This window comes from Thermobia domestica, chromosome 2, assembly GCF_964235325.1.
Source record: "Thermobia domestica chromosome 2, izTheDome1.hap1.1, whole genome shotgun sequence".
In the NCBI taxonomy this organism is placed as follows: domain Eukaryota; kingdom Metazoa; phylum Arthropoda; class Insecta; order Zygentoma; family Lepismatidae; genus Thermobia; species Thermobia domestica.
The window spans coordinates 231,089,008-231,114,571 of record NC_137455.1 but is presented as its reverse complement, the minus strand read 5'-3'; the positions used below and the strand labels follow the sequence as shown (position 1 = coordinate 231,114,571).

Here is a 25,564-nt window from a genome sequence, read left to right as displayed (position 1 = left end):
CAGAGCCTGAAGTGGTCGATTGATTGGTGGATTGCCAATGGGGGATTTTCGAGTGGGAACAGTGTTCAACATCCCGTTGAACGAGGCAAAATCTGGGCTTTCATAGGTCGTATATTAACTTTGAAATCAGAGTAGTGACTCTCGTCATGTCCAGATGCCCAGAGTGATAGTTGTCTGAGGGAACGATGGAATGTCAGTGTGGGATAAGCGAGTGAGAGCAGTGTTTAATATCACCTTAAAGAAACCAGACCTAAATTCGGTCATTGTGGGTTTTATTTAACTTAGAAACTAGGAACGTGACGCTTGTTATATTCAGTGAGAAACTAGTCTGACTGAATGGTAGAATGTCAATGTGGGAGATTGGTGAGAGTGGTAGTTAATGTCCGGTAGATGACAAAACACCTAATCCTGGTTATTGTCTCAGTTTTTAACTGGAGTTTCGTTTCGTGACTCTCGTTGTATGTGGATCGAGAGATCTGACTGGAGCAATGGACGTATTTGTATTATTCTCGATAGTAGGTGGGCGTCACCTGACACCCGGTAGCTGAAAAATTACCTTTTTTCCAGGGTCTCCTGAGAGCAAGGACTCAATTTTCCAGTGTCTCACGATACGCTATGACCCACGTACCGTCCACCCATGGTCTTTTACGACCTCCATTTTAGGGGTGTATTTGTTCCCTCTTATGAGCCCTTTTAAGGGGTGTATTCATTCTCTTTTATGAGCACGTTTTAGGGATGGACTCGTTCCCTTTTATGAGCACTTTTATCAACCCCTATTCGAACATAGCAGATAATACGAACACAGAGAAGAGCAGATAACACATAAGACTCGTTCCCATTTATGAGCATTATTTCCACCCCTAATTGAACATAGCAGATAACACATAAGATTACGAACACATAGAAGAGCAGATAACACATAGCAGAGACTACGTAACATAGCAAGGGTGTACTTATTCCCTTTTATGAGCATATTTTTCAACCCCTATTTGAACATAGCAGATAACACATAAGATTACGAACACATAGAAGAGCAGATAACACATAGGAGAGACTACGTAACATAGCAAGGGAGAACTCGTTCCCCTTTATGAGCATATTTTCCAACCCCTATTTTAACATAGCAGAAATGACATAAGACTACGAACACACATAAGAGCATAAGATTATGTAACATAGCAGAGCTAATACAAGAGTATGGCTTATTTTCCAACCGTTATTTTAACATAGCAGAGAATACATAATATTCATTCCCTTTCATGATCACTTTTTCAATCCCTATTGGAACATAGCAGATAATACATAAGACTAAGTAACATAGCAGGGATGTATTCGTTTCCTTTTATGAGCACTTTTAGGGGTGTATTCGTTCTCTTTTATGATTACTTTTTCAACCTCTATTTCAACATTTTAACAAAGCAGAAATTTATGAACACATTCTCCACCCCTATTTTAACGTAGCACTGATTTCGTTCCCAACCCCTAATTTAACAGCAGAAATGACACAAGTATGTCCCCAAACTACTGACCATCGTGAACAAAGGTCAAACTCAAAAACGAAACAACATATCGAGGTGCTGTTTCCACATTTAGTAATTATTCATCAACAAGTACATGTTAAAAAAGTACTGACCATCGAGGTCAAAGGTCAAAATACTTAAAACCTAATAACCCGGAAACGGAGCCACATATTGAGGTGGTGTTTCCACATATATGAAGTCGAAAACGGAGCCAAAGATTGAGGTGCTGTTTCTACATTTAGTAATTGGTCATCAACCACTGCAAGTTCCAAAATAATGACCATCGAGGTCAAAGGTCAAAATACTTAAAACCTAATAACCCGAAAACGGAGCCAAAGATTGAGGTCCTGTTGCCACATTTAGTAATAGTTCATCAACCACTGCAAGTTCCAAAATAATGATCATCGAGGTCAAAAGTCAAAATACTTAAAACCTAATTACTCGAAAACGGAGTCAAATATTGAGGTTCTGTTTGCACATTTAGTGATTGGTCATCATCTACTACAAGTTCCAAAATAATGACCATCGAGGTCAAAGGTCAAAACACTTAAAATCTAATAACTCGAAAACGGAGCCAAATATTGAGGTTCTATTTGCACATTTAGTAATTGGTCATCAACTACTACAAGTTCCAAAACAATGACCATCGAGGTCAAAGGTCAAAATATATAAAACCTAATAACTCGAAAACGGAGGAACATATTGAGGTGCCGTTTCCACATCTAGTAATTGGGCATCAACTACTGCAGGTTCCAAAAATAATGACCATCGAGGTCAAAGGTCAAAATACTTAAAACCTAATAACTCGGAAACGGAGCCACATTTCGAGATGGTGTTCCACATTTAGTAATTGGTCATTATCTACTACAAGTTCCAAAATAATGACCATCGAGGTCAAAGGTCAAAATACTTAAAACCTAATAACTCGAAAACGGATTCTCATATTGAGGTGCTGTTTCCACATTTAGTAATTGGTCATCTACTACAAGTTCCAAAATAATGATCATCGAGGTCAAAGGTCAAAACACTTAAAACCTAGTAACTCGAAAACGAAGCCATATATTGAGATGGTGTTTCCGCATTTAGTAATTGGTCATCAACTACTACAAGTTCCAAAATAACGACCATAGAGGTCAAAGGTCAAAATACTTAAAACCTAATAACTCGGAAACGGAGCCACATATTGAGATGGTGTTTCCGCATTTAGTAATTGGTCATCAACTAGTACGTTAAAAAAGTACTGACTATCGAGGTCAAAGGTCAAATATTTAAGTCTTAATAACTTGTAAACAGCGCGTCGGATAAATTTTTGTGACCTATTCAGTTTTGTACTAAGCAGAAAAAAGTAAAGAATAAATAAATTTTAGTGACCTATTTGCTATTGTACTAACGAAAAAAAGCAAAACAACGCCATTTTTAACTAGCTCAGAATTTCTGTACCTTTTTGGGCTATTCAAATAAACGCAAAAATTAATTTGGATGGACTAACGAAAAAGAAAGCAAAGATGTGCCATTTTAACTAGCTGAGAATTTAAAGAAACAAAGGAAACCTACTCAATTTTCTACCAACGAGAAATGGCATTTCAACTAGCTCAGAATTTATGTGCCTTTTTGTGCTAAGGTCTGTTTGAACTAGCTGAGAATTATATGTCTTCTTGTACTAATTAAATAAACGAAGGTATATTGTACCGATGAGAAATGCCATTTTTATTCTTATACTATTATTTACATAACCGACTTGCTTCAAAAAGACAATTAACTAACCATTTCTGTTTTCTTCTATCTCCTTGATTGCGCTCGTACGTTTTGTACAGAAACTACAGCTTAGTTCAATATAAATAGAGTTGGAAATATTTGAATATGCCAGCGTATGTCTAAAGCAAAATGTAGAGTTGCAGGGATGTGAAAGGAAGTAGTTGGGCATGCTCATTCGACAGAAAGCAGACGAAAACCCCGTTGCTTGCAGTAGGCCTAGAAGCCCCAGGAACATAGCATCCGACAAGAGGAAAGACAGAAAATGTGCATCTGAGTGGCGCGCATGCGTAGGTTTCGCTTGTCACAGTAAGGCGAGACGGTGAGAGAGCGCATCCAGAAGATTGCAGTGGGAATAATTGTGATAATAACAAGCAAACAATTTATATATAATGAAATACGTAATTTTTTCTTATTAACAGGGGATGCCGGGCATACCGGCGTTCCCTTACGCTACGCCGCTGTATTTTATTAAAAAAATTTGTAAGCAAAAATGAATTAAGCGTCAAAATAAGTGAATATTTTTAAGCTATCATATACGTCACTGTCCTACTTGACGGAGCTTGTTTAATTATATTAGCTGTATTTTTCTTACGAAAATAGTCCAGAAAACAAAGAAGTTATTCAAGATAAACCATCAAAATTTCAGTTTTTCGGCTCTCCTGTAAAATTTTCAAAATGTCACTTACTGCATTAATGCCGGAAAGGGACGATATGTTAAAAAGCAGCAGTTAAACCCTAAAGATAAGATTCGGATGGTGCAAAAATATAATAGCAGACAAATGTTCAGTGAAGCAGAATAAACCTCTTTGGCGGACTACATGATACAGTGCTCAAAAATGTGTTATGGCAAATCTACCAAGGTTTTCAGGGAACTAGCTTACGAAATGGTAAAATAAATAATTAGACGGTTCCAGATTCATGGGAGACCAAGAAAAAAGTGGGAATTGATTGGATGCAAGAGTTTTTGAAACGTCATCCTCACTTAACTATTCGTTAGTCTGAGGGCTGCAGCATCTTGCGTGCAACTTCATTCAATAAGCATAATATTACTAAGTTCTTTGAAAATTTAAAGAATGCGTACGCTCGGTCTGAGAAGTTTTCGGGTGGAACTCGCATCTATACTTTAGATGAAACCTCTACTACAACAGTGCAGAAACCTAGAAAGAGTTTAGCACCGAAAGGCGTGAAACAAGTGAGCAAGTGTACGAGTGAAGAACGAGGTGTCTTGGTTACAACATGCTGTATTATAAGTGCATCGGGAAATATGTTGCCACCAGCAATGATCTTTACTCGATAAACCTTCAAGCCACACATGATTCGCGGTGCCTCTCCTGGAACACTAGGGTTAGCTGCTAGCTCTGGATGGATGACAGGTGAAGTGTTTCCTGAAGTGATGAGACATTTCATTAAACACAGTGGCTCTTCAAAGGAGAATCCAACCATTTTTATATATGATAATCATGAGAGTCATTTGAGTATTGAGGCGTTGAATGTTGCTAAAGAAAATGGCATGATTGTAGTCAATTTACCACCAGACTGTAGCAATAAACTACAGCCGTTGGATGTGAGTGTGTTTTATTCACTTAAAGCTCATTATAATGCAGCTGTCGATTCGTGGTTGATGCATCACCCTGAAACGCCAATGACAATTTACGACATTGTTGCCTGTGTTGGGGTAGCTCACGAACGTTCCGACACGATCAAACATCAAATCTGGCTTTAAGGAAACGGGAATTTTTCAATTCGATAGTGAAATATTCACTGCTGATGACTTTCTAACCAGTTCTGTGACTGATCGTAATCCTTGTGATAACTCACATGATATAGCTCCAGCAATCAGTGAAAGTCCCCAATGGTAGTTTGTGCTGGTAGTGTTGAAGACTCTTCAGGTCCTAGTGTATTAGTAGCAAGTGTAGAAATAGGCCTACAAACCAATAGCCCCATTGAAATTAACACTTCCAAATTTATCAGTTCAGTCAATTTCAAAGGATTCCCTAAAGCTGGCAAAAGAAAACGAACTGCGACTTGTCGCACGAAAGCGTCACGCATAATTCCAACTGATACACCTGAGAAACAAAAAATTGAAGAGAAGCTACAAGAAAGACAATTGCACAAACGGAAATAATCTGGCGTGTGTAAAGGTTTATTTCCTTGCAATAAGAAAAGAAACGAATATGATTTCATTTCCTCTGACAGCGACGATGAATGTGACCTTAACATTTCATCAAGAAGTGGTAACATAGAATTTCCAGATACGAGCTCTACATTTCTGCATGTTGATCCTAGTGGTTTTCAAGAGCTTGAACGTGATCCAGAAGTTGATGATTTTGTGTTGGTTGAATTCACGGGACCTATAATTTTTTTTTTACATCCCAAAGGCTATCAAGTCAAAAGACAATAACAATGATTTACAAGTTAGTTTTTTAAGAAAGTGCGTAAAATATGAAGGCTACTTTTCGTTTCCTCATGTTCCAGGTGCAGCATTAGTTCATCTGTCCGATGTGAAAATTATATTCCCAAATCAGAAACGTTTAGGACCCACAAAGAGATTGGAATCTTTTGTCACATTCGAGTACAACTTCGATTTGATTAACATCCATTAACAGGGTATATCAAGCCGTAACAGTTTAAAATTGTGTTGTTTCGCAAGAAAAAAATCATAAATTGCTTTGTTTTTATTAATAAGATCATATTATTCTTTGTTTTTGTTCTTAATCCTTACTATGTCTCACTGTGGCCCATGGCATGTCTCATTGTGGCCCTATGATGGGTCACAATGAGACAAACGGAGACTACTTTTCGATTTATCGTCACTTCCTTACTGTAAACGGTATTTGTTTGGAAATACATGCTTTATGTGCACAATTAACCAAATTTTCATTATAACTTAGGTTCTTCATTTTAGAGACACTATTAAACAAAATATTACTGATTTACTACTTTTTGTCTCATTCTGGCCCACCCTCCCCTAACCTAAAGAGATAACATGATTTGAAATAAATAAAACCGAAACAATAATTGAACGTAGGAACGATGAACTGTTCAATAACTAATTAATTCCATGGCTTTTGGAACCCGGAGGTTCAATGTCGCGTTCACAAAACTTTCCCTTGACTTCTTTCTATCCTTAGCCAACTGGATCGTTTTTGCTTTGTATTCTTATTTCTGCTAGATCCGTGTTAATACTGTCCACGTGAGCTAGGTTTCCCTGATTGTCGTTTGCAGATTGAATTTCCAGTTAAAATTTAAGAGTTTCTACTTTCTTCCATTCTGGCTACATGAGTTGCCCACCCGAGCCTCCTAGACTTGATGGCTCTAACAATGTGTGATAAATGGTATAAATTATGCAGTTTCCCGTTATGAACTTTCCTTCATTTCCCATTTCCGACTGTACAATATCTCTTTCTTTCTCTTCTCTCTACATCATATCTGGAGTCGAAGTTACGACACATAGGCTGTATATTTGGTTTTCAAAAATAATAAAAACTACACTGTTTTTGATACATTTTGTGGTACTTAGTTTTTGTGGTACAAATCGACGAACTGAGAATCCAAATCCCTTTAGATGATATCACACTGACCCTGCAAAGCTGAGGCTTCATTGAATAGATTTATTCTCAAATTATCTACTCAAATTCACTATATCACACATTCCTATGCAACCTGCTATTCCTAGGTGTAAATGGTGGCCACATACTAAATAGGTGTCAATATTAAGAGGCTCACGAGAACATAATACCTCGAGGTTACACCAAATAATTCTGCAATGAAAAATTTCTGTTCTACTTATTCCCAATGTCTGATTTCTTTTTTGCAACAGCTCTGTCTATTCACACACAAGAATTAATGCTAGGCATGAATTCGGTGCTGATAACACAGTATGAAACCAGCCTCTGAGATTACGAAATGAAGACAGTGTAGTTCACACCAGATACCTGATGTGGGAAAATTACACTATTATAGCGCAGATGTAGTATAATGCCATTAATAGCACTACGATCACCTACTCCCATATTCTAAAGGATGACTTGTACTTAGATGTCGCTGCCCTTGCCCGTAGACATATGCAGAATTGACTCTGTTGCAAGACTACACATGCGTCACTACTACACGACTGATCATAAAACACATGACTGTTCTTCCACATTTCCATTTTCTTAGTTTCTAATTGCGCAGTTTTTCATCCCTTCAGGGAAACGAAAACTTACAAAGAACATGAGAACATTAAAGATATTCGCTACAATGATAGCCTTCCACTGTTTCGAGGATTTTAAAAAACGCTAACAGCAATATACTGACTGCAGAGATTACGACTTCGGAACTGTCAAAAACCATATTTCGTACGTTGGTTTCTGTATTTTCATGGACTCAGTGTCAGCCTGTGAGCAAGGGCTATACTTGGTACCTTTTCAAATTCATTAAGCTACTTACCACTTCTTAATCGATGTGTGATCGAAGCTACGGAGATCTGAATACACTCTTACACTTTACATACATATGAAAAAATACTCACCTTAGCCATTTTTGATATTTCATGTCTTTTTTTTGGCTTCACGTGTTTATCGAATACGGATAACAATTTTGGTTGACAAATTGTGTTCCTCATATCAATATTTACATTCGAATTATCACAGTCATGTCCTTCGTTCACGACAGTATTCGATTTTTCATTTCCACTCTTTATGTCCTTTCTGCTGTCACTTGATTCATAACTACTTGGTACTCTGAAGCAATATTCATTACGGGTATATGCACTTTGGTTACAATTACCGAAACTTTTGTTCCATAGACCTAGATCTTGTACAAAACTAAATGGTTTGTAGTTGATTAATTCCTTTCCTGCACTCTTGCTTCTCTCACAATTTGCAGCTGTAAATACTTCTTCTATGTTCATTACAGGAGTTCTTGCTAAAGACAATGTTCTTGTCGCAACTCTTAGACACAGCAGGGAAAGAGGCCATACTATATTAGAACTGCAAAATAAAAAATAAAAAAAAATGTTTTTAACATATCTATCTTTAAAAGAGAAATACCATGCATTATAAAGTGTAATACAAAAATCCTACTAATTTCATTTGTAATAGGAGTCCAACTTTGCTCCATAGTAATTCATTGAAAGAATAATATGCTAAAAGCTAGTTCTTTTAATAGGTTTTCCACAGATAAGATTGTAAAAGAAATCTGCAGTGCATTTTTTATTTACACGACGGTGCTATCAGAATTAAAGTGAGGCATGCATTTTGCAAGGTTGTAAGTGAGCGCGCTCATTTGAGCTACCTCACTAGAGTGCGCTCGTTTTTCGTGAGTTTTATCATGAGTTAACTCGTTTTTTAAAAAGGGAGCGTTGAGTTAACTCGAAATATAGGTGAGTTTGAGCGTAAAACGCGCTCAATTTCACGTTCAAGAACAGATATTGTTATTTTCAAATACTAACATAATCGTCCATTTGTATGTTTGCTCTTGTCCGATCCCTGATACGAAACTTTAAATACTAATCTGTCATTAAACAAATGATGGAGTTAGGAAGGTTAGCGCTAGAAACAGATCGACGTGACTGAAAGTGCATCTATTTCAAGAGATATTTATTTAGTTGGCAGAATTTATAAGAGTCTTTTAGATATAAGAATTATCTCGGTACTTTAAAATATCATTTTCTTTTTTATTTCTCCATATAATAACACAAGGGGTCAATCCACATCAGATCGACCAATTTTCAAAGGTCTTCCCGGTGACCATCATGGAAAAAAATGAAATGAAATCTTTCAGTTTTACGTGCCACGGTTATGCCGGTTAGGCTAAAGGAGACGGTGATTATGAGAAATGAATGAAATGGTGGAACGAAGAAAGTGGGAGGAAACGGGAGAATCCCAATAAAACCCACGAGCACGGTGTTTGTCCACTACAAAGTCCACGCGGCGCGATCTGTGATTGAACCAGGGACCCCAAGCACTGGAGATGAACGCTCTGCCACTGAGCCACCGCGCCCCCTTGTGACCATCATGGATTTCCATTGCATACTTAAGCTGGGTGTATCAAGAGATAAGATACCAAGTTTAAAAGCTTTCACGTAAATAAAACCAAAGTTATAAGAAGATATGCACCACAGTGCGTATGTCCAATATTTGCCGAAATGAGAAATGTTGTCCGTGGCAAGTTTTCAGAGTCTCACAACTTTCTCATTATAAATGATATCAAAGTGAAATTTACAGGATTTACATAACTAAAAACAAAGTTTGTACTAACGGCAGTGGAATGAATTTCCAGATATAACTATGGCTGACATATTCATTTAAAAGCAGAAAAAATACACGAAATAGTAAAGTTAAGCATTTTTATGTGGGAAGAAGAGATTGGGTAGGGAGAGTCTCTACCAGTCCTTGAATACACCACCTTGCAGACTTTCAAACAGGCTAATAACAAAACAGTAGGTCATTTACTTTTGTTGTAAATTAACAATGAAAATGCGAAAAAAAAGCAAAAACAATAAAAAATACACAAGTTGGCAACTCTGTAGCACAATTCTGATAGCTCGTACGAACTTCTATATTTGCATAAGTGATGACCGTATCATATTGTAAATGTCACATAAATAACATCTTGTTACTGCACGGTATGTGGGAGTCATGAATCTGTAAAACGTAACTAATTTATTTAATCCTCTTGAATTCCGTCTTTTTAAGGTAAATTATAGACTTTCAGTCAAGCGGCTACATCATCAACCCTATTTAACGTAGGGTAATGGTTTAAACTTCGGTTTTTTTCACAATAGTACCATTCACATTTCCCTATCGTGTCTCTGAGGCGGGAAATTCTCAGAGAAATCTGGATTTTTCTCTAAATATATATATATATATATATATATATATTAATTCTGAGCCACCCTGGATCGCCATGTGTTAGCGCAGAGACCTGAAAATCAACTTGAAAATATTAAAGGAGGAACTAAATGTGTGTACCAAATTTCAAGCTTCTATCTTAAATAGTAAGGGCGGGAAAAATATTTATCAATAATCCTCACAATGCCCCAGATTACCGCAGAAGACCCTCATCTCATGTGAAAAATTTCCTGAGACATCCATATTCATCCTAGGATATGGTTAGTCCATTCCCTTTAGAACAGAACTGTCTTTCAAATGGTACCATTCACATGTCTCCATCATGTATCTGAGGAGGGAAAGTTGCGAAGAAAGGGATTTTTTTGGTTAAAATATCCCTTTTTAAATCTTTTTGCCCCTCTGTTAACGCAAAGATCTGAAAGAAATCTGATAAATACTACTCGGTGGAGTGAATGTTTGCTCAAAATTTCAATCTTCTAAGCACAAAAGTAAGCCTGTCATAAAATAATAAAAACAGGCCTAACCTCCTCCCTAAAAAATGTCCAGATTCTCAGAAAAATATTTCCTGACACATCCATATTCATCCTAGTATAATGGTTCGCCCATCATTCTATTCAGAATAGAACTGCTTTTGAAACGGTACCATTCGCATGTCTCCATCATGCACCTAAGGCGTGAAAATCGCGAAAGAAAGGATTTTTTGGTTTAAAAAAAATCCCTTAACTTTTTGCCCCTCTCGACCTTCTGTGATAACGCAGAGACCTTTAAAAAATCTGATAAATACTAAACGGTGGACTGAATGTTTGTGCAAAATTTCAAACTTCTAGGTGCAAAAGTAAGCCCACCAAATAATAATAATAGGCCTAACAAAAAATGTATTTCTTTAAAGTTATGACGTCATCAGCTTCTATGTCTCGACGTAGAAAGGTGTGAAGCCACAGGTAATGTGTTCTACAATGCATCTAGACAGGACCGTACTGGCCAGGCGGGAAACCGGGAAATTTCCCGATGGGCTCTGGACGGTGAAATTTTTTAGTGGGCCCTCCGCCTCGTATCGTAAGTAGCGGCATATGAACTAAAAGGCACACGTCACACATTCCTCGCATACAGGAGTAAGAGACCGAAGGACGATAACGCGTAGAGTACCGGCAATACAGTCTGCTAATCCCAGACCAGCGCTGCCAGCCAATGATGATGCGAAAACAGCCTTTCACATTTGTCGTTATTCAACTCTTGAAAGGTTTCTGGTTTCCCACTCTGCTTTATACTTTTGCTAATATTGAAGGATTCAGCTAAATTGAAATCTCAAATAATGCCATAACTTGAAATTAAATAATAATTTACATTTTACACCACCTTGTTTTCCGTACTGAAAATATACAGGGCCTAATAAAACCATTGGCGGGCCCTGGAGCAGGAAATAAAAGGGGGCACACCAAAATTTTTATAATGGGCCCTCTCTCAACATGTTGAAAAGGATCTATGAATTATATAGGAGTGACACGTGTCATGTTTTTTAAACTTTTATGGTGAAAATGTTTTCATATTTTTTAAAATTTTTGGGGTCCCTTTGGTCGCTGTCAAAAAGAGCCGTAGCTAGAGATTTCGGCGTCTGAGACGAAGTAGAATTCGGCGCTCCTCTCCCCTATACTCGCTCACCAAGCTTTATATATACAGGGTGGTTCAGCAATGTTGGACAGCCCTGAATAAATCGAAAACCAGAAGAGATATTAGCAAGAGTTTGGTGGATCCAGATACTTGTGGAAGGGGGACGTCTTTTGAGGTACCACACAATGTTACCAGGTCAACAGTGTTGCCAGCTCAGTACAAAGTTGTATTTTTTTAAATGGAACATATAGAAGTTTATGCCATCAAAAGAATTAGTACAGAATGTGAATACCAACAAGCGAAACCGCACCTGTCAGTGTTGCAAAATAAGGAAGTTATAAAGCTTCAAAGATCAAGAAATTAAAGTGTCCGTAGAGCAAAACTAGCAAAAAGGCAAGAAAAATAATACTACGGAATGAAAAGGAGTAACCGAAAGAGTAAACCAAAGAACGCACAGCATCCAGTGAGTAACAGGGTTGCCACAGCAAAGGGGGAAAAATTGAAAATTTTGCAGTTGCTATAGGAGGAAAAGTGCCCATATGACATAATGCTGGAAACACCATAGAAAGTTCATGTAAAATTCAGGAACCCTAATAGCGTTTGTTCGAAATCAATATTTCTAACCGTTTCCGAGATACACCAAAGGTGTGCGGAGTTTGCAACACTGCATAATAATTCCCTCGCCCTCCAAACTACAGGAACGAGTAATGAAAATGATACGCCCAACAAAATGTAAGAACTACACGGGTCTAATCGTCAAATCAATTATGCAGTGTTGCAAACCCCGCACACCTTTGGTGTATCTCGAAAACGGTTAGAGATATCGCTTTCGAACAAACGCTATTAGGATTCCTGAATCTTACATAGACTTTCTATGGTGTTTCCAGCATTATGTCATATGGGCACTTTTCCTTCTATAGCAACTGCAAAATTTTCAATTTTTTCCCCCTTTACTGTGGCAACCCTGTTACTCACTGGATGCTGTGCGTTCTTTGGTTTACTCTCTCGGTTACTCCTTTTCATTCCGTAGTATTATTTTTCTTGCCTTTTTGCTAGTTTTGCTCTACGGACACTTTAATTTCTTGATCTTTGAAGCTTTATAACTTCCTTATTTGGCAACACTGACAGGCGCGGTTTCACTTGTTGGTATTTACATTCTGTACTAATTCTTTTGATGGCATAAACTTCTATATGTTCCATTTAAAAAAATACAATTTTGTACTGAGCTGGCAACACTGTTGACCTGGTAACATTGTGTGGTACCTCAAAAGACGTCCCCCTTCCACAAGTATCTGGATCCACCACACTCTTGCTAATATCTCTTCTGGTTTCCGATTTATTCAGGGCTGTCCAACATTACTGAACCACCCTGTATATATATATATATATATATATAAGAGAAGCAACTTTTGTCGTTATGCTGCGATAAATTTTTATCGAGCTACTTGGACAGACTATTGCAACAGCCAAAAGCGATCATTAGTATTATTTTACAAATAAGAGCTTTTTTCAAGAAGCTTATATTACTTCTGTTAAAATTCACAAAACTACCTTTTGTTGTATACAAATTCAACTGAAGAACAGTTATAGTAATTTACAACTATTTACATCATCTCATACTATCGATAATAATGAAATTTCAATGCATTAGAAGCTATATGCTTTTAAAATTTTTCGAAATGGGTGACAGCAGTGGCGTAGGGAAGGGGGGGGCCCCAAAGAGGTCCGACAAAGTACTTCGGTACTTTGACGTTTGTAATTTTTTATATATTTTTATGTTTATATATTTGTTTGTAATGTTTCTATATGTACCTATAACAGCACTTGCCCCTTCCCCAAACCCACATCCTGGCTACGCTACTGGGTGACAGCATTAATTTTCAGTAATAATTGTAAATTCTTCAAATTTTATTCCGTATATTACCACACAAATAGCATTTTAATTTTGTTTGCTTTACGATAAAAAATATTTCGTGAAATATAACGGGCATTCAGAAGGAGCCTCCTTTGCGAATTTCTCAATATTGATCGACGAAGATGAAGAATATGTTTAATGTTTCTCTTTAAAACCCAAATGTACTTTGGTTACTACATATGTTTGAAATTATAGTAATTACTTGAAAGTTCTGAATTTAAGGCTACTTCTTATTAATTAATATATTGAAAATACACTAACACATACATACATATGTTTATATATATATATATATATATATATATATATATATATATATATATATATATATATATATATATATATATATATATAATGGGTGTATGATTGTATGTATTCAGATAGATAAAAATATCACAAAACTTGATACGTATGCGCAAAAAATATATCCTGGCGATACAAGCAGTTGATGGTGAAATCATGCCAATAAATTCCTTTAAATTGGAAGTATTTCATGTCAAAAAATAAAAATGATCACTGTTTTTGACCAGTCTTTGAAAGGTGGGGTGCTGACTGCCACAGCCAATTATTGGTGCTGACTGCCACGACTTGTTCTGATTACCGATAACAAGGTGCTGACTGCCACGACGGCGTGCTGACTGCCACGATCCTGAGAGAAAGTTGCTAGACGTAACGTTACCGGACGCCAAGAAGCATGAAAGAAACGCGATGAATTTTAACACCACATTTAATCCATACGTTCAGGTGGCTCCGATAGGAACCTTGTCACTTGCTTTCTTCAGTACGCACGTCGTCCAGGAGACTTGTTCAATACTACGTCGTGAAGTAAAAAAGAAAATAAAAATCATTACAAAAATGCCTCTAATATATACTGGCTTATACTGATATATAAAAATCATTACAAAAATGACTCTAATATACACTGACGACTACTCTAATTTATGTATGTAGCCCAAACTTCTAAGGCATTTTCGCAAGTTACCATGGATTTGCAAATCTTGTAGAATTACTTGGATCCTGTCATCAACTTTTGTGTCGTCTTGGCTAGCTTCCTCTTCTTCGCTGGAACTTGTAATTTAACTTTGTTGTAAGTAAAATAATTTGATTTTGCATCTTCCTTTAGGGTCTTGAGCAGTGTGAAAACATGTGGGGAGTTCTTGGAAACTGCATTGTTTAGCCGATGGTGCCATCCTTCCACACCATTGTTCGTGCGGTGCCTCTGGCCGCTGCAGTTCCAAGTCTTGACAGGAATGGTAGGATTTTCTAGCCATTGTTGCGTGAAGTAATCATTGAAGGCTTCAACTTTTTCTCCACGTGGGCACTGCTCCATGATAAGCAACCAACTATCATCAACAAATTCAATAGGTATAAGTGCCAGTGATGCACACATACGGATGTGGAGGCGCACTTCTTCATTGTGCAGGTAGACGCTCACCAAACCTATATCCTGCACTTTCCGCCAAATGCTTTGGTTAAAGTGAAAGTTGCAGCCAGATACCTGTGAATTTGGAAATACAGAATTTAATGCATCGATAGCTGCGCTTTCGAAGTCCACTTTCAACACACTAGGATCGTGTTGTTCAGACCAACTTCTAACAAAGAAAAACAGGTCTCTGTATGTATTTTCTGTTTTGTCAGGGAGCAGTGCGTACAAAACTGGTACGATTGATGTATTATAATTTGAACTCCCTATGTCAGCATGAACTGTGTACAGCTGCGCAAATTGTTTCGAGCAGTTCTTGAAAGTTCCATCCAAAAACCACTGCTGGCTGCCCCTCAGCGCTGGCCTCAGACCATCATATCCAAAACATAAAATCCTTTTATCCTGTTGCAACTTATCATATTGCAGAAAGGAAGTTCCATCTTCGAAGCGAAGAAGATCCTCCGGAAAATCTAGCTCTTTAGATGTAGAATTGTTTTGCTTTATACCCAGCATCGTCCTCCTAGCATTGTTTAAATAACCCTTCCTTTGACTATACAATGGAATTGTAGTAACAAGATCCAGTCCCTGATTTATAGGAACAGACATCTCTTCTCTAAAAATTTCACACACAGGTGTTAGAACATCCTCTCGGGCCCTTTTCTTACAGTTTGCAAGTCGTTTTCTTACTTCGCAAGCTGCGAGATCTGGCGTGCAAGTGTGATTACTCAGCAGACTTGGTGCAATGTCGTTTTCAGTTTTAACTTTACCTGGACATCCCATCTTCTTTCTTTTCACACATAGCTGAAAAGAACCAAAAATACTAAAATGTCGAAAACATGTTTAAAACAAGTTTTAAAAAAATATTCAAAATACACTCTATCCACAATACCATTGGACTGTTACCCTCTTCCAGGACAAGTCCTTGGTCAATTCCAATGGTCTGTTAGGTTTTTCAAGAGTTTTTTTTTTTTTTTTTTTTTTTTCCCTTAATACTTGGAATGGAAATTATCTTAAACTGTTCTAAAAGTTATGAAACAAGTTCAAAAGATATTGAAAACACACTCTATCCACAATACCATTGGACTGTTACCCTCTTCCAGGACAAGTCCTTGGTCAATTCCAATGGTCTGTTAGGTTTTTCAAGAGTTTTTTTTTTTTTTCTTAATACTTGGAATGGAAATTATCTTAAACTGTTCTAAAAGTTATTAAACAAGTTTAAAAGATATTGAAAGCACAGTCTATCCACAATACCATTGGACTGTTACCCTCTTCCAGGACAAGTCCTTGGTCAATTTCAATGGTCTGTTAAGCTTTTCAAGAGTGTTTTTGTTCTAAATATTCTCAAACATGTTTCAAACAAATTAGAAAAAATAAATATTGAGAATAAAAACGAAAATAAAAAGTCAAATCATTTGCCTTACCCATACACTACCGTCTTCATTCTCTCTTTGGAAATGATACTGGAACCCATGGTGCATTAAAACGGGTTTTTCTCTCTGTGACGTTGTAAACTCCATTTTAAACTCAAATGATATAACACAATTCTCGAGTTTTGGTTTCTCTTAATACAAAAATTATTAAAAGATTTGCAAGAGTTTAAAAAACATTATTAGAGTGAATATATACATATCATTTTTTTCTTTACAGTACTCGATCCATTAAATAATACAATGAAACAATTAAAATAAACAACGAAATATTCAAATTATACGTATAACGGAAAAAAATAATCCCTTTATAAACATCAAAGCTTATGTCGTTCCACCTAGTGAGGAACTTTGTAACTTAAAGCGGGGGGGGGGGGAGCTACTGCCCACTTTTCTCCAGGCTCGTGGCAGTCAGCACCTTGTTATCGGTAATCAGAACAAGTCGTGGCAGTCAGCACCAATAATTGGCTGTGGCAGTCAGCACCTATCCCTTTGAAAAGGACGGAATTCGTTGGATTAAGTTCTGACCTCTTAAGCCCCTATTCTACATTTGCTTCAAGTTCGGAAATGTTCTTATTCCCCCTGTTACCTTTAATTTTAATATTCTCGCTCAAACAGTAGCTTGCGGCCTTCTATACCACATCGTCATTAACAAATTATATAGAGGTATCTTAAAATCCCCCTGACATAGGGTACCTCTGTTATTATCAGAGTTATAACAAAATGTGAGAGGGTAAACCGTCTCTAAATATAATGTTTTCAATCTAAAGTGAAAGAACTTTTTAAATCGGACGAGCCGCTTGGGCTGTACACTCTTTATGTGTCCAATGTTAAATGAAAATGCAATGTTGCAATTTACCTGGGCCCACAATATAAGTGAATGAAGTAACTGTTTGAAATGGAGGCTGGCCATTGACATGTTAGCATAAATGACTGTAACTTCATTCACTTATATTGTGTGTCCAGGTAAATGGCAACGTTGCTTTTTCATTTAACATTGGGTGCATAAAGAGTGTACAGCCCATACGGCTCGTCCGATTTAAAAAGTTCCTTCACTTCAGATTGAAAACATCATATTTCGAGATTGTTCTTCCTTTTACATTTTGTTGTAACTCTGATAACAACAGACTTATCGTAGTCAGGGTACTTTTGAGACTCACTGTATAGTAACTTTCTTTTAAGAATTAAGTGAAAGCTTGTTGCGACTTCTTGAACCGTTTGGGTTGCGAGGATGATTAAAAAAAAAAAAAAAAAAAAAGAATCTATTCCTTTGCAATCCCACAAAAATATTGATTTAATAGAGCGCCAATGCTTTTTTGGGACGACGCGTCGTTTATTCATTTCCAACACATTTTCTTTCTTCTTTCTCGTTTGGCACCCTCTTGCACGGTCTCGCTCGCCCACCCCCCTAGCTATGATCCTGCTGTTAATACAGGATAATGGAGAAGTGTTGCATTTGTATAAAGTATAAATTACTTCTGATGCTTTATATACATGTATGTATTTTATATGCACCATGGGCGCCTATGAAAGGTTTATGGCACAAGTGCGGCATTGTAATTTTAGGGGGAAATATGATCGAGCTTGTGCGGATGATTGTATACTTGCATGAGAAGAATGGAGGATTGGGCATTACGTCAGACCAGTCCGTGTCAGGGGAGAAATTACTGCCTTTAAAAAAATCTGCATTTTAAGACTTTTCAGCATACTTGATCCGAGTGACACTCCCGAACTCCTTTTATTCTCGGGGAGGGGGCAGTACGTACATGTGAGTGGGTCCCCTAGAAAGTACTTTCCCGGTGGGCCCCTGGGTTTCAATACGACCCTGCATCTAGACTTGAAAATACAAAAAAAAAAAAAAATCCGAAGTAAAAAAATTTATTGGTTCTTATTTAATCGAATAATGAAGACACTATTTTAGTACCTAAAAATAGGCACTAGAACTCCATTAAATCTCGAACAGTAAAATATGCACCGAGAAGCCGTGGCACACTTGGCAGTTCGTTGGATTGGCATTTGGGAGGTCGCCACGGGTTGATGTCTCGCAGCCGACTATCCTGACTAATGTTTTCCAAGGTTTCCCTCAGTCCTACCAGGCAAATGCCGGGATAGTACTTAGCATAAGGACCTGGCCGATATCATCTTAAATTCCTTTCCTTTATTATTGTTATATATCTTGTGTAAAATGGCGACTGAGATGTACCTGGTGTCTATTAATAAATAAATAAAAATAATGCAGTCGACAATTGACAAAGTGTATAAACAAAACTGTGAATAGTTGTAATGTTCAGGATGAGCCAAAAGTAAGGTGATAGTGCTGTCACAGAAAAGTCTGTTGGACTAGAGGTACACACTGGCCATAAGATGATGAATGGGGAACCTAAAAATTACACGTGACTACCACGACCGCAATCTTGTGGTTCACCATTTTCCATATCATTTTTTTTTAAATTGGGAAATAGACGTGCAACACATATTTTAAGACTGTTTTTGATGAGGAATGCAACGCTGCTGTCCATTTTTATCATATCACTAACCGTTGTGAATTACGGTCTGTTTTATCATTGTAGATTCCAGTGACTGAACAATGGTGCTGACGACCTAGGAACTATTGAGATCATCCTGATATGTGGGAATCGCAGCTTGCGTGTGGTGGCTGCGGAGTTTAATGCGCTACACGCCGAAAGGGAGCAAATATCCCACGCTGGTGTGACAAAACTCATCAGCAGATTCCGGGAGACGGGTTCTGTGGACAACAGACATCGCAGTGGTCGCCCGAAAACGTCTCCAGATGAGATAACCACAGTCGCTGTCCTCGAGATCCTTCAGTAAAAGCCCCCAACGTAGGACACTGCGCTTATTCCAGGAATGTGGAGTCAATCAAACGCCCATTCAGAGGATACTTTCCACTAACAAGTGGCACCCATACAAGATCCAGCTTCACCAGTATCTCGCAGAGGACGATCCAGATCGTCAGATGCAGTTTCCAGAATAGGCAATAGCAAAACTGGCAAACAATCCAGATTTCTCCTTGACCGTACTGTTCTCAGACGAGGCGACTTTTTACTTCAACGGTATAGGCGTTAAGATCCGGAATTTACATCTCGGCAGCAGATTGAGGGTGAATGTACTTCTATGCGTCCAGAGACATGACTGTCTATGCACGAAGGAGTGGAAGAGGCATGGGGCCAGGATGGTCATTACAAGCATGTGTTGTAATGGTATAAAAGAGGTTAAAACAGGCCATAATTCATCAATAGTTAGCGATATGACAAAATGGACAGCAGCATTGCATTCCTGATCAAAAACAGTCTTAAAACATATGCCGTATGCCTAACGTACCAAGGTAACTAAGAAAGCTCTGTCGCTTTTTCACCACAATCTTCAAACAACGATATCTCACCAAAGACGTACCTGGAAGATCACAAATATTACCCAACAGCATCGACGACCTTCTGCCAAAACTCTGGAACGCCATGGATTACATCGCAATAGAACTTGGTGGGCCGTGAAGCGAAGAAGGTATCAAGTGCATTTTGCACATCTACTAGGATTATGAACAGGCGTCCTCTAACGTCCTTTTCCAAGGAATGGAACAGGTGCAATGTTTGGGGAGTATGGCGGAAGCAATGTTTCGCATCCAAGGCGTAGAATGGTGTCCCGGGTCATCCTAGCCACGTGGGGCTTAGCATTGTCCTGTAACAGGAGGACCCCCTCTCGATTCAGAAGTGCTGGCTTCAGAGTTTTGAGTTTTTCTTGAATACTACTCAGCTGCTGACAATACACAGTTGCGATAATGCTCTGACCAGCTGGTAGCAGTTCCCGATGCACGATGCCGCGAGCAGTCCACCAAAAACACAAGAGAACCTTCTTCTGGTGAAGTAATGGTTTCGGCTGTTTTGGAACCGGTTCATGAGATGTTAACCAATAATGACAGCGCCATGGAGCTTCGTACAGGACCTACTGCTCACCACCCTGTTTAGAAATGGCTCCTTCCTTAGAAGAGACAGCAAAGAAACACAGGTGTCTGCTCGCGTTGCCTTCTGGCCCGGAGTCAGATCATATGGGAACAATCAACCGGACTTCTAGTGCTTCCCAAGTCGATGAGTTGTTGCCGAATGGTTTCTCGACTCACACTGAATTGCAGTCCCAGTTCCTCACATGTCTGGTCACTGATCGTCTCAATTGCCGCCTGAAGATCTTCATTTTATACATGTGTTGGTCAGCCGGCACGTGGTGCGTCTTCGAGTGTTTCGTCACTGTCCTTAAACTTGTTAAACCACCGCCGCACTGTCCGCGTAGTCACGACACCCTAACCAAAGGCTTGGAACATCTTCCGCATCGCTGCAGTGGTGTTTGACACCTGTTTGAACTTATCATACACGCCTTTATGACGCTCTGTAAAGGCCAAGTTTACTCTGTTCTTACGCAAGGTCACATTGTAACTGAACTGCCCTCCATTCATATCCAACTCACGGTGTGAGGGCCAACTGAACACACGCCTCCACAAAAAGCGACAGAACTTTCTTGGTTACCTTTATGCAATTTAAAAATAAAGTGATATTGTCTACTGTATCATTTTTATTTATTTATTAACAGACACCAGGTACACCTTAGTCACCATTTTACACTAGATATATAACAATAACAAAGGGAAAGAATTTCGGATGTTATTGGGAAGGGCCTTATACTAAGTACTATCCCAGTATTTGCCTGATAGGACTGAGAGAAACCCTGGGAAATATCAGTCAGGATAGTCGGCTGCGAGACATGAACCCGTGGCGACCTCCCGAATGCCAATCCAACGCACTCTCAAGTGTGTCACGGCTTCTTGGTGCATACGTTACTGTTCGAGATTTAAACAAATTAGTTACGTTTTACGGATATATAACTCCAACATACGTTGCAGTAACAAGATGTAATTTATGTGACATTTACAATATGATATGTCATCATGTATGCAGATATAGAAGTTCGTACGAGCTATCAGAATTGTGCTACAGTGTTGCCAACTTGTGTATTTTTTTATTGTTTTTGCTTTTCTTTCGCATTTTCATTGTTAATTTACAACAGAAGTAAATGACATACCGTTTTGTTATTAGCCTGTTTGAAAGTCTGCAAGGTGGTGTATTAAAGGACTGGTAGAGGCTCTCCCTACCCACTCTCTTCTTCCCATATAAAAATGCTTAACTTTACTATTTCGTTTCTTTGTTTTGCTTTCAAATGAATATGTCAGCCATAATTATATCTGGAAATGCATTCTATTGCTGTTACTACAAACTTTGTGTCTAGTTATGTAAATCCTGTAAATTTCACTTTAATATAATTCATAATAAGAAAGTTGTGAGACTCTGAAAACTTACCACGGACAACATTGTTCATTTCGGCAAATATTGGACATATGTACTGTGGTGCATATCTTCTTACAACTTTGGTTTTATTTACGTGAAAGCTTTTAAACTTGGTATTTTATCTCTTGATACTACCCAGCTTAAGTGTACAACTTTTCATCAGAATCCATGATGGTTACTGAGAGCGGGTGGTTGAACTGAGGTGGAATGACCCGAATGTAAGTAGTAGGAAGAGAGTTTGGTTCTTTTTCTTTTGCTTCCATTGTAAACTGGAACTTTTAGCATTTTCTGGATTAAATTTTATTTTTTGAAAGAAATAAATTATGCAATTGCCGGATTTTCGTTGTTTTTACTTTCCAGGGACGATATGAGAGAAAAATCTATGGTGATCAAAGAAAAATCTATGGCGATCAAGATTTTGATGGATTTGCACGCTTTATAGTCCGTACATACCGAAAAATTGCTTTTTAGGATGTCCATCTGTCCGTTCGTTCATATCGATGTGTATACATTTGTCTAGATGGCTTATTGTTCAACGCATGAGAACCAAACTTGAAACATATGCTTTTTATGAGATTGTCCAGAAGAGTCTTTTATAATTTCCTTCCTACCCCCTCCTCAAAAAATAATGGTAGATTACTGAATGATGTAAACAAAAAATTGGGTTTTCTCAAAAACAACTATGACGATTTTGCTTGTATTTCATACTTCAATATTTTAGAAACAACCCTATACTGTCGTATACGCCATTTTTCGTAGAAAAATCAAGAAGTAAGTTACTTTTGGGGGTGATTTATTTTCACACTATTTCCTTAAAATGACTGAAGTGATTTTGATCATATTTCATAGGACTGTGAAGACAACAGCACATTATGGCAATGAGATATAGCCTAAAATTATTATAAAATCTGAAATTTTAATTTCTGATGAATTAAAATATTGTCCAAATATAAAGCATATACGCAGTCGATATATGAGAACCTATGAGAGCACCATGTGAACAAGATAACATACATGAGAGTAAATTCTAATATGCAGTTTTCGAGGAGAAAGAAAACGTAACTTTTGTAGCATTAAAAAATGTCATTCGTTTCCAATAATAATTAAGAGGTTTTATTTTACTAAGAGAAACTGTTATATAGGCCTTTTGTGTACTGTATATGTAACAAAATGCAATGTAAACTAACAGATTGTTTTCTTTTCCTAACGATAACACACACACTCTTTACGCACCTACTGTACTTGTAAAGGGGCGCGGACAAAATCCAAGCTAAATTCTGGCAAGGCGGACAAAATCCAAGGAACAGTATCATGTGCGTAGCTGTTGTATGAGCCTGTGAACACCCTAATTAAATTATGTGTTTGTTTCTTTCTTCAATTGTCATGCATTCTAAAGTTTTATCTGTAATTCTTCAATTTATTGAAATAACATCTCATTTACTTTTAAAGAACTGAAAATCCAATACAACATGTAAGATTGTCACAGTAAGAGTGCAGATGAGCTTTAATTACTTATCACATCCATATGAAAGTATGTAAAAGTATTATGTATGTACAAATACATTGTAAAAGTATGTATTTTCATCTCAATTTTATTGTACATAGAATTTTATAACAAATAATTCTGATATACTGATCAAATTTTCGTCAGAAATGATCAAAATGTGAAATATGTACGGTAGTTGTAGAATGCTGTTTTATTTATTTATTTATTTATTATTGTATTCTCGTGTTTCGCTTATACTCTAAATAAGTGAAATATAGATGTATCTATCAAGATCAAAATGTGAATATGGTAATGGTAGGATGCTGAGTTTTTTTTTTTTTTTTTTTAACTCGTTGCCATCCACCATTTATTATGTTTGAATGCTATTGAAGTGTGTATTTTTAATAATGTAATAATGTGTCTGAATTAAATAATGTAAAAGTGTTATCTAGAAAATCGTAATGTGAAAATGTGTCTAGACAAACTAAATGAAAATGTATATATTATTGGTTATTTTCAAAAATGTAACTGATGTAAATACTTGAGGGTAGAGAAGTAATTTTTTTAAAATCTAAATTATATCTTTTTAAATTTATTTCTACTTTAATACTCAATGAATAGAATAGAATTACATAAGTGTACTCTTTTTAAGACTGGGCTGCTTTGCCTGTAGAGAAAAGACGTGTCGAGAGAGCCATTTTGTCGAGGTAAAGCCATTGACTCGAGAGAGCCAATTTAAACTAATTAAAATTTCCAATATCGGGCTTCCGAAGACAAAAAAAAAAAAAAATCTAAATTAATTTTATTGACCGTGTTCCTGAGGATGACTCCCAGTCACGACCTCTACTTCAATAAAGAGAGTAGATAACGAAGTTAGAAGGAAGAAGAACAGAAGAGGAGGACAGGAAAAGGTAGGAGACAAAGAGAGGAAAAGATAAAGAGGAAAGAAGGAATGGTAGAAATATTGGAGGATTTTCTTTTCCGTATCCTTCTTGTATTGCATACCGCTCATACCACTCTGACCTGGATCCAGGTAACTATGCAATTTTAAGTTACCCAAACCCAGCCCATTTTATCAGGAGTGGCGATTTTTTATCTTTAAACTACATATATAAACTGAATATTTACTTAAATTCTGGTAATACTTTGAGTTGCTCAAATTTTAAATAACAGAAATATATATATATTAATAAAAATTTTAAACATAATGTTTCACTTGGCTTTAGCTTATTCTTCGATGTTAGCTTGCCTCTCAGAGCCATATCAAACTAGAATATACGTTATCACATTGACTACGACTATGATGCGTTTTATAAACATTCACATGTATTTATATATATAATTACCGCACTTAATATCAGAAGAAAACACTAGTACTTAAATATAAAAAATATCCATCCATCCACAAGCACACACACACACTTACGCACAGGACGATTTTATCTTCAAGAAAAAAAAAAAAAAAAAAAGAAAGAATAATTCTATCTAAAGTTTTTAGTACATTTATTGTACAGATCATAGAGAAAGAAGAAAACTAGGAAACATATATTTAATAGTAAATAAAATCAAGGAGCAGACCAAAATCACAACAATTGGTCATTACAAAATTATAGGTTACACTATATATTCGGATAAAATTTTCAAAACAAAATAAGGTAGAATAAAATTACAAATATAAATATATATATGTGATGAAACGAAAGAAAACAATAAAAGGAGAAAAAGGTATATTTTGCTTGGAAATGAGTTCATATCTCATGTTATTATTAACTTCACTTCTTAAAGCGCACGTTCACTGCACCACGTTAGGTGTCCTTGCACTAAAAAGCACATGTCTTAATAAATTAAGTCCTTGTACACACGTTCACATTAATTGATTCCTTGTACTACAAGAGTTTGCGAGCGTTCATTAAAAGGACAACTTATGTTCACGTGGTGTTTCTATTACACCTTTCCAAAACATTTCTAGTGGATATTTTTATACATTATCCAGTTTTTTCACTACTTAGTTCAAATCGGTTCAATTTTTTCTAAAGTTAAATCCAAGTCCCGAATTGAAATATACTACAAAGTTTATTAATTATCATAACGTTATAATCGTTCACCGGAGTTACAGAACATCGGAGGAAAGTAAGTTTCAAATAATTAATGGAAAACTTAAATTGGTTGTATCAATTGGAGAGATTAGGATTTTTTTTTTTTTTAATTCAGTTGCTTAATCTCGCAGCTTTAGATCTTAATTT

The 25,564-nt window shown here is 37.0% G+C and overlaps 1 protein-coding gene across 14 annotated transcripts in view; it reads right to left on the bottom strand.

Annotated features, from left to right (window-relative positions):
• Positions 1-25,564, bottom strand: part of LOC145678403 (methyltransferase-like protein 25B) — an 881,238-nt gene that overhangs the window by 678,712 nt on the left and 176,962 nt on the right. For all 14 annotated transcript variants that reach the window (XR_014130376.1, XM_081748506.1, XM_081748507.1 and 11 more), the window contains one exon: positions 7,789-8,248. Coding sequence is in view for 13 of the 14 variants with exons in the window: in XM_081748506.1 (XP_081604632.1) it covers positions 7,789-8,248 (460 nt within the window). In the remaining variant the exon portion in view is untranslated. The remainder of the gene's footprint in view (positions 1-7,788; positions 8,249-25,564) is intronic.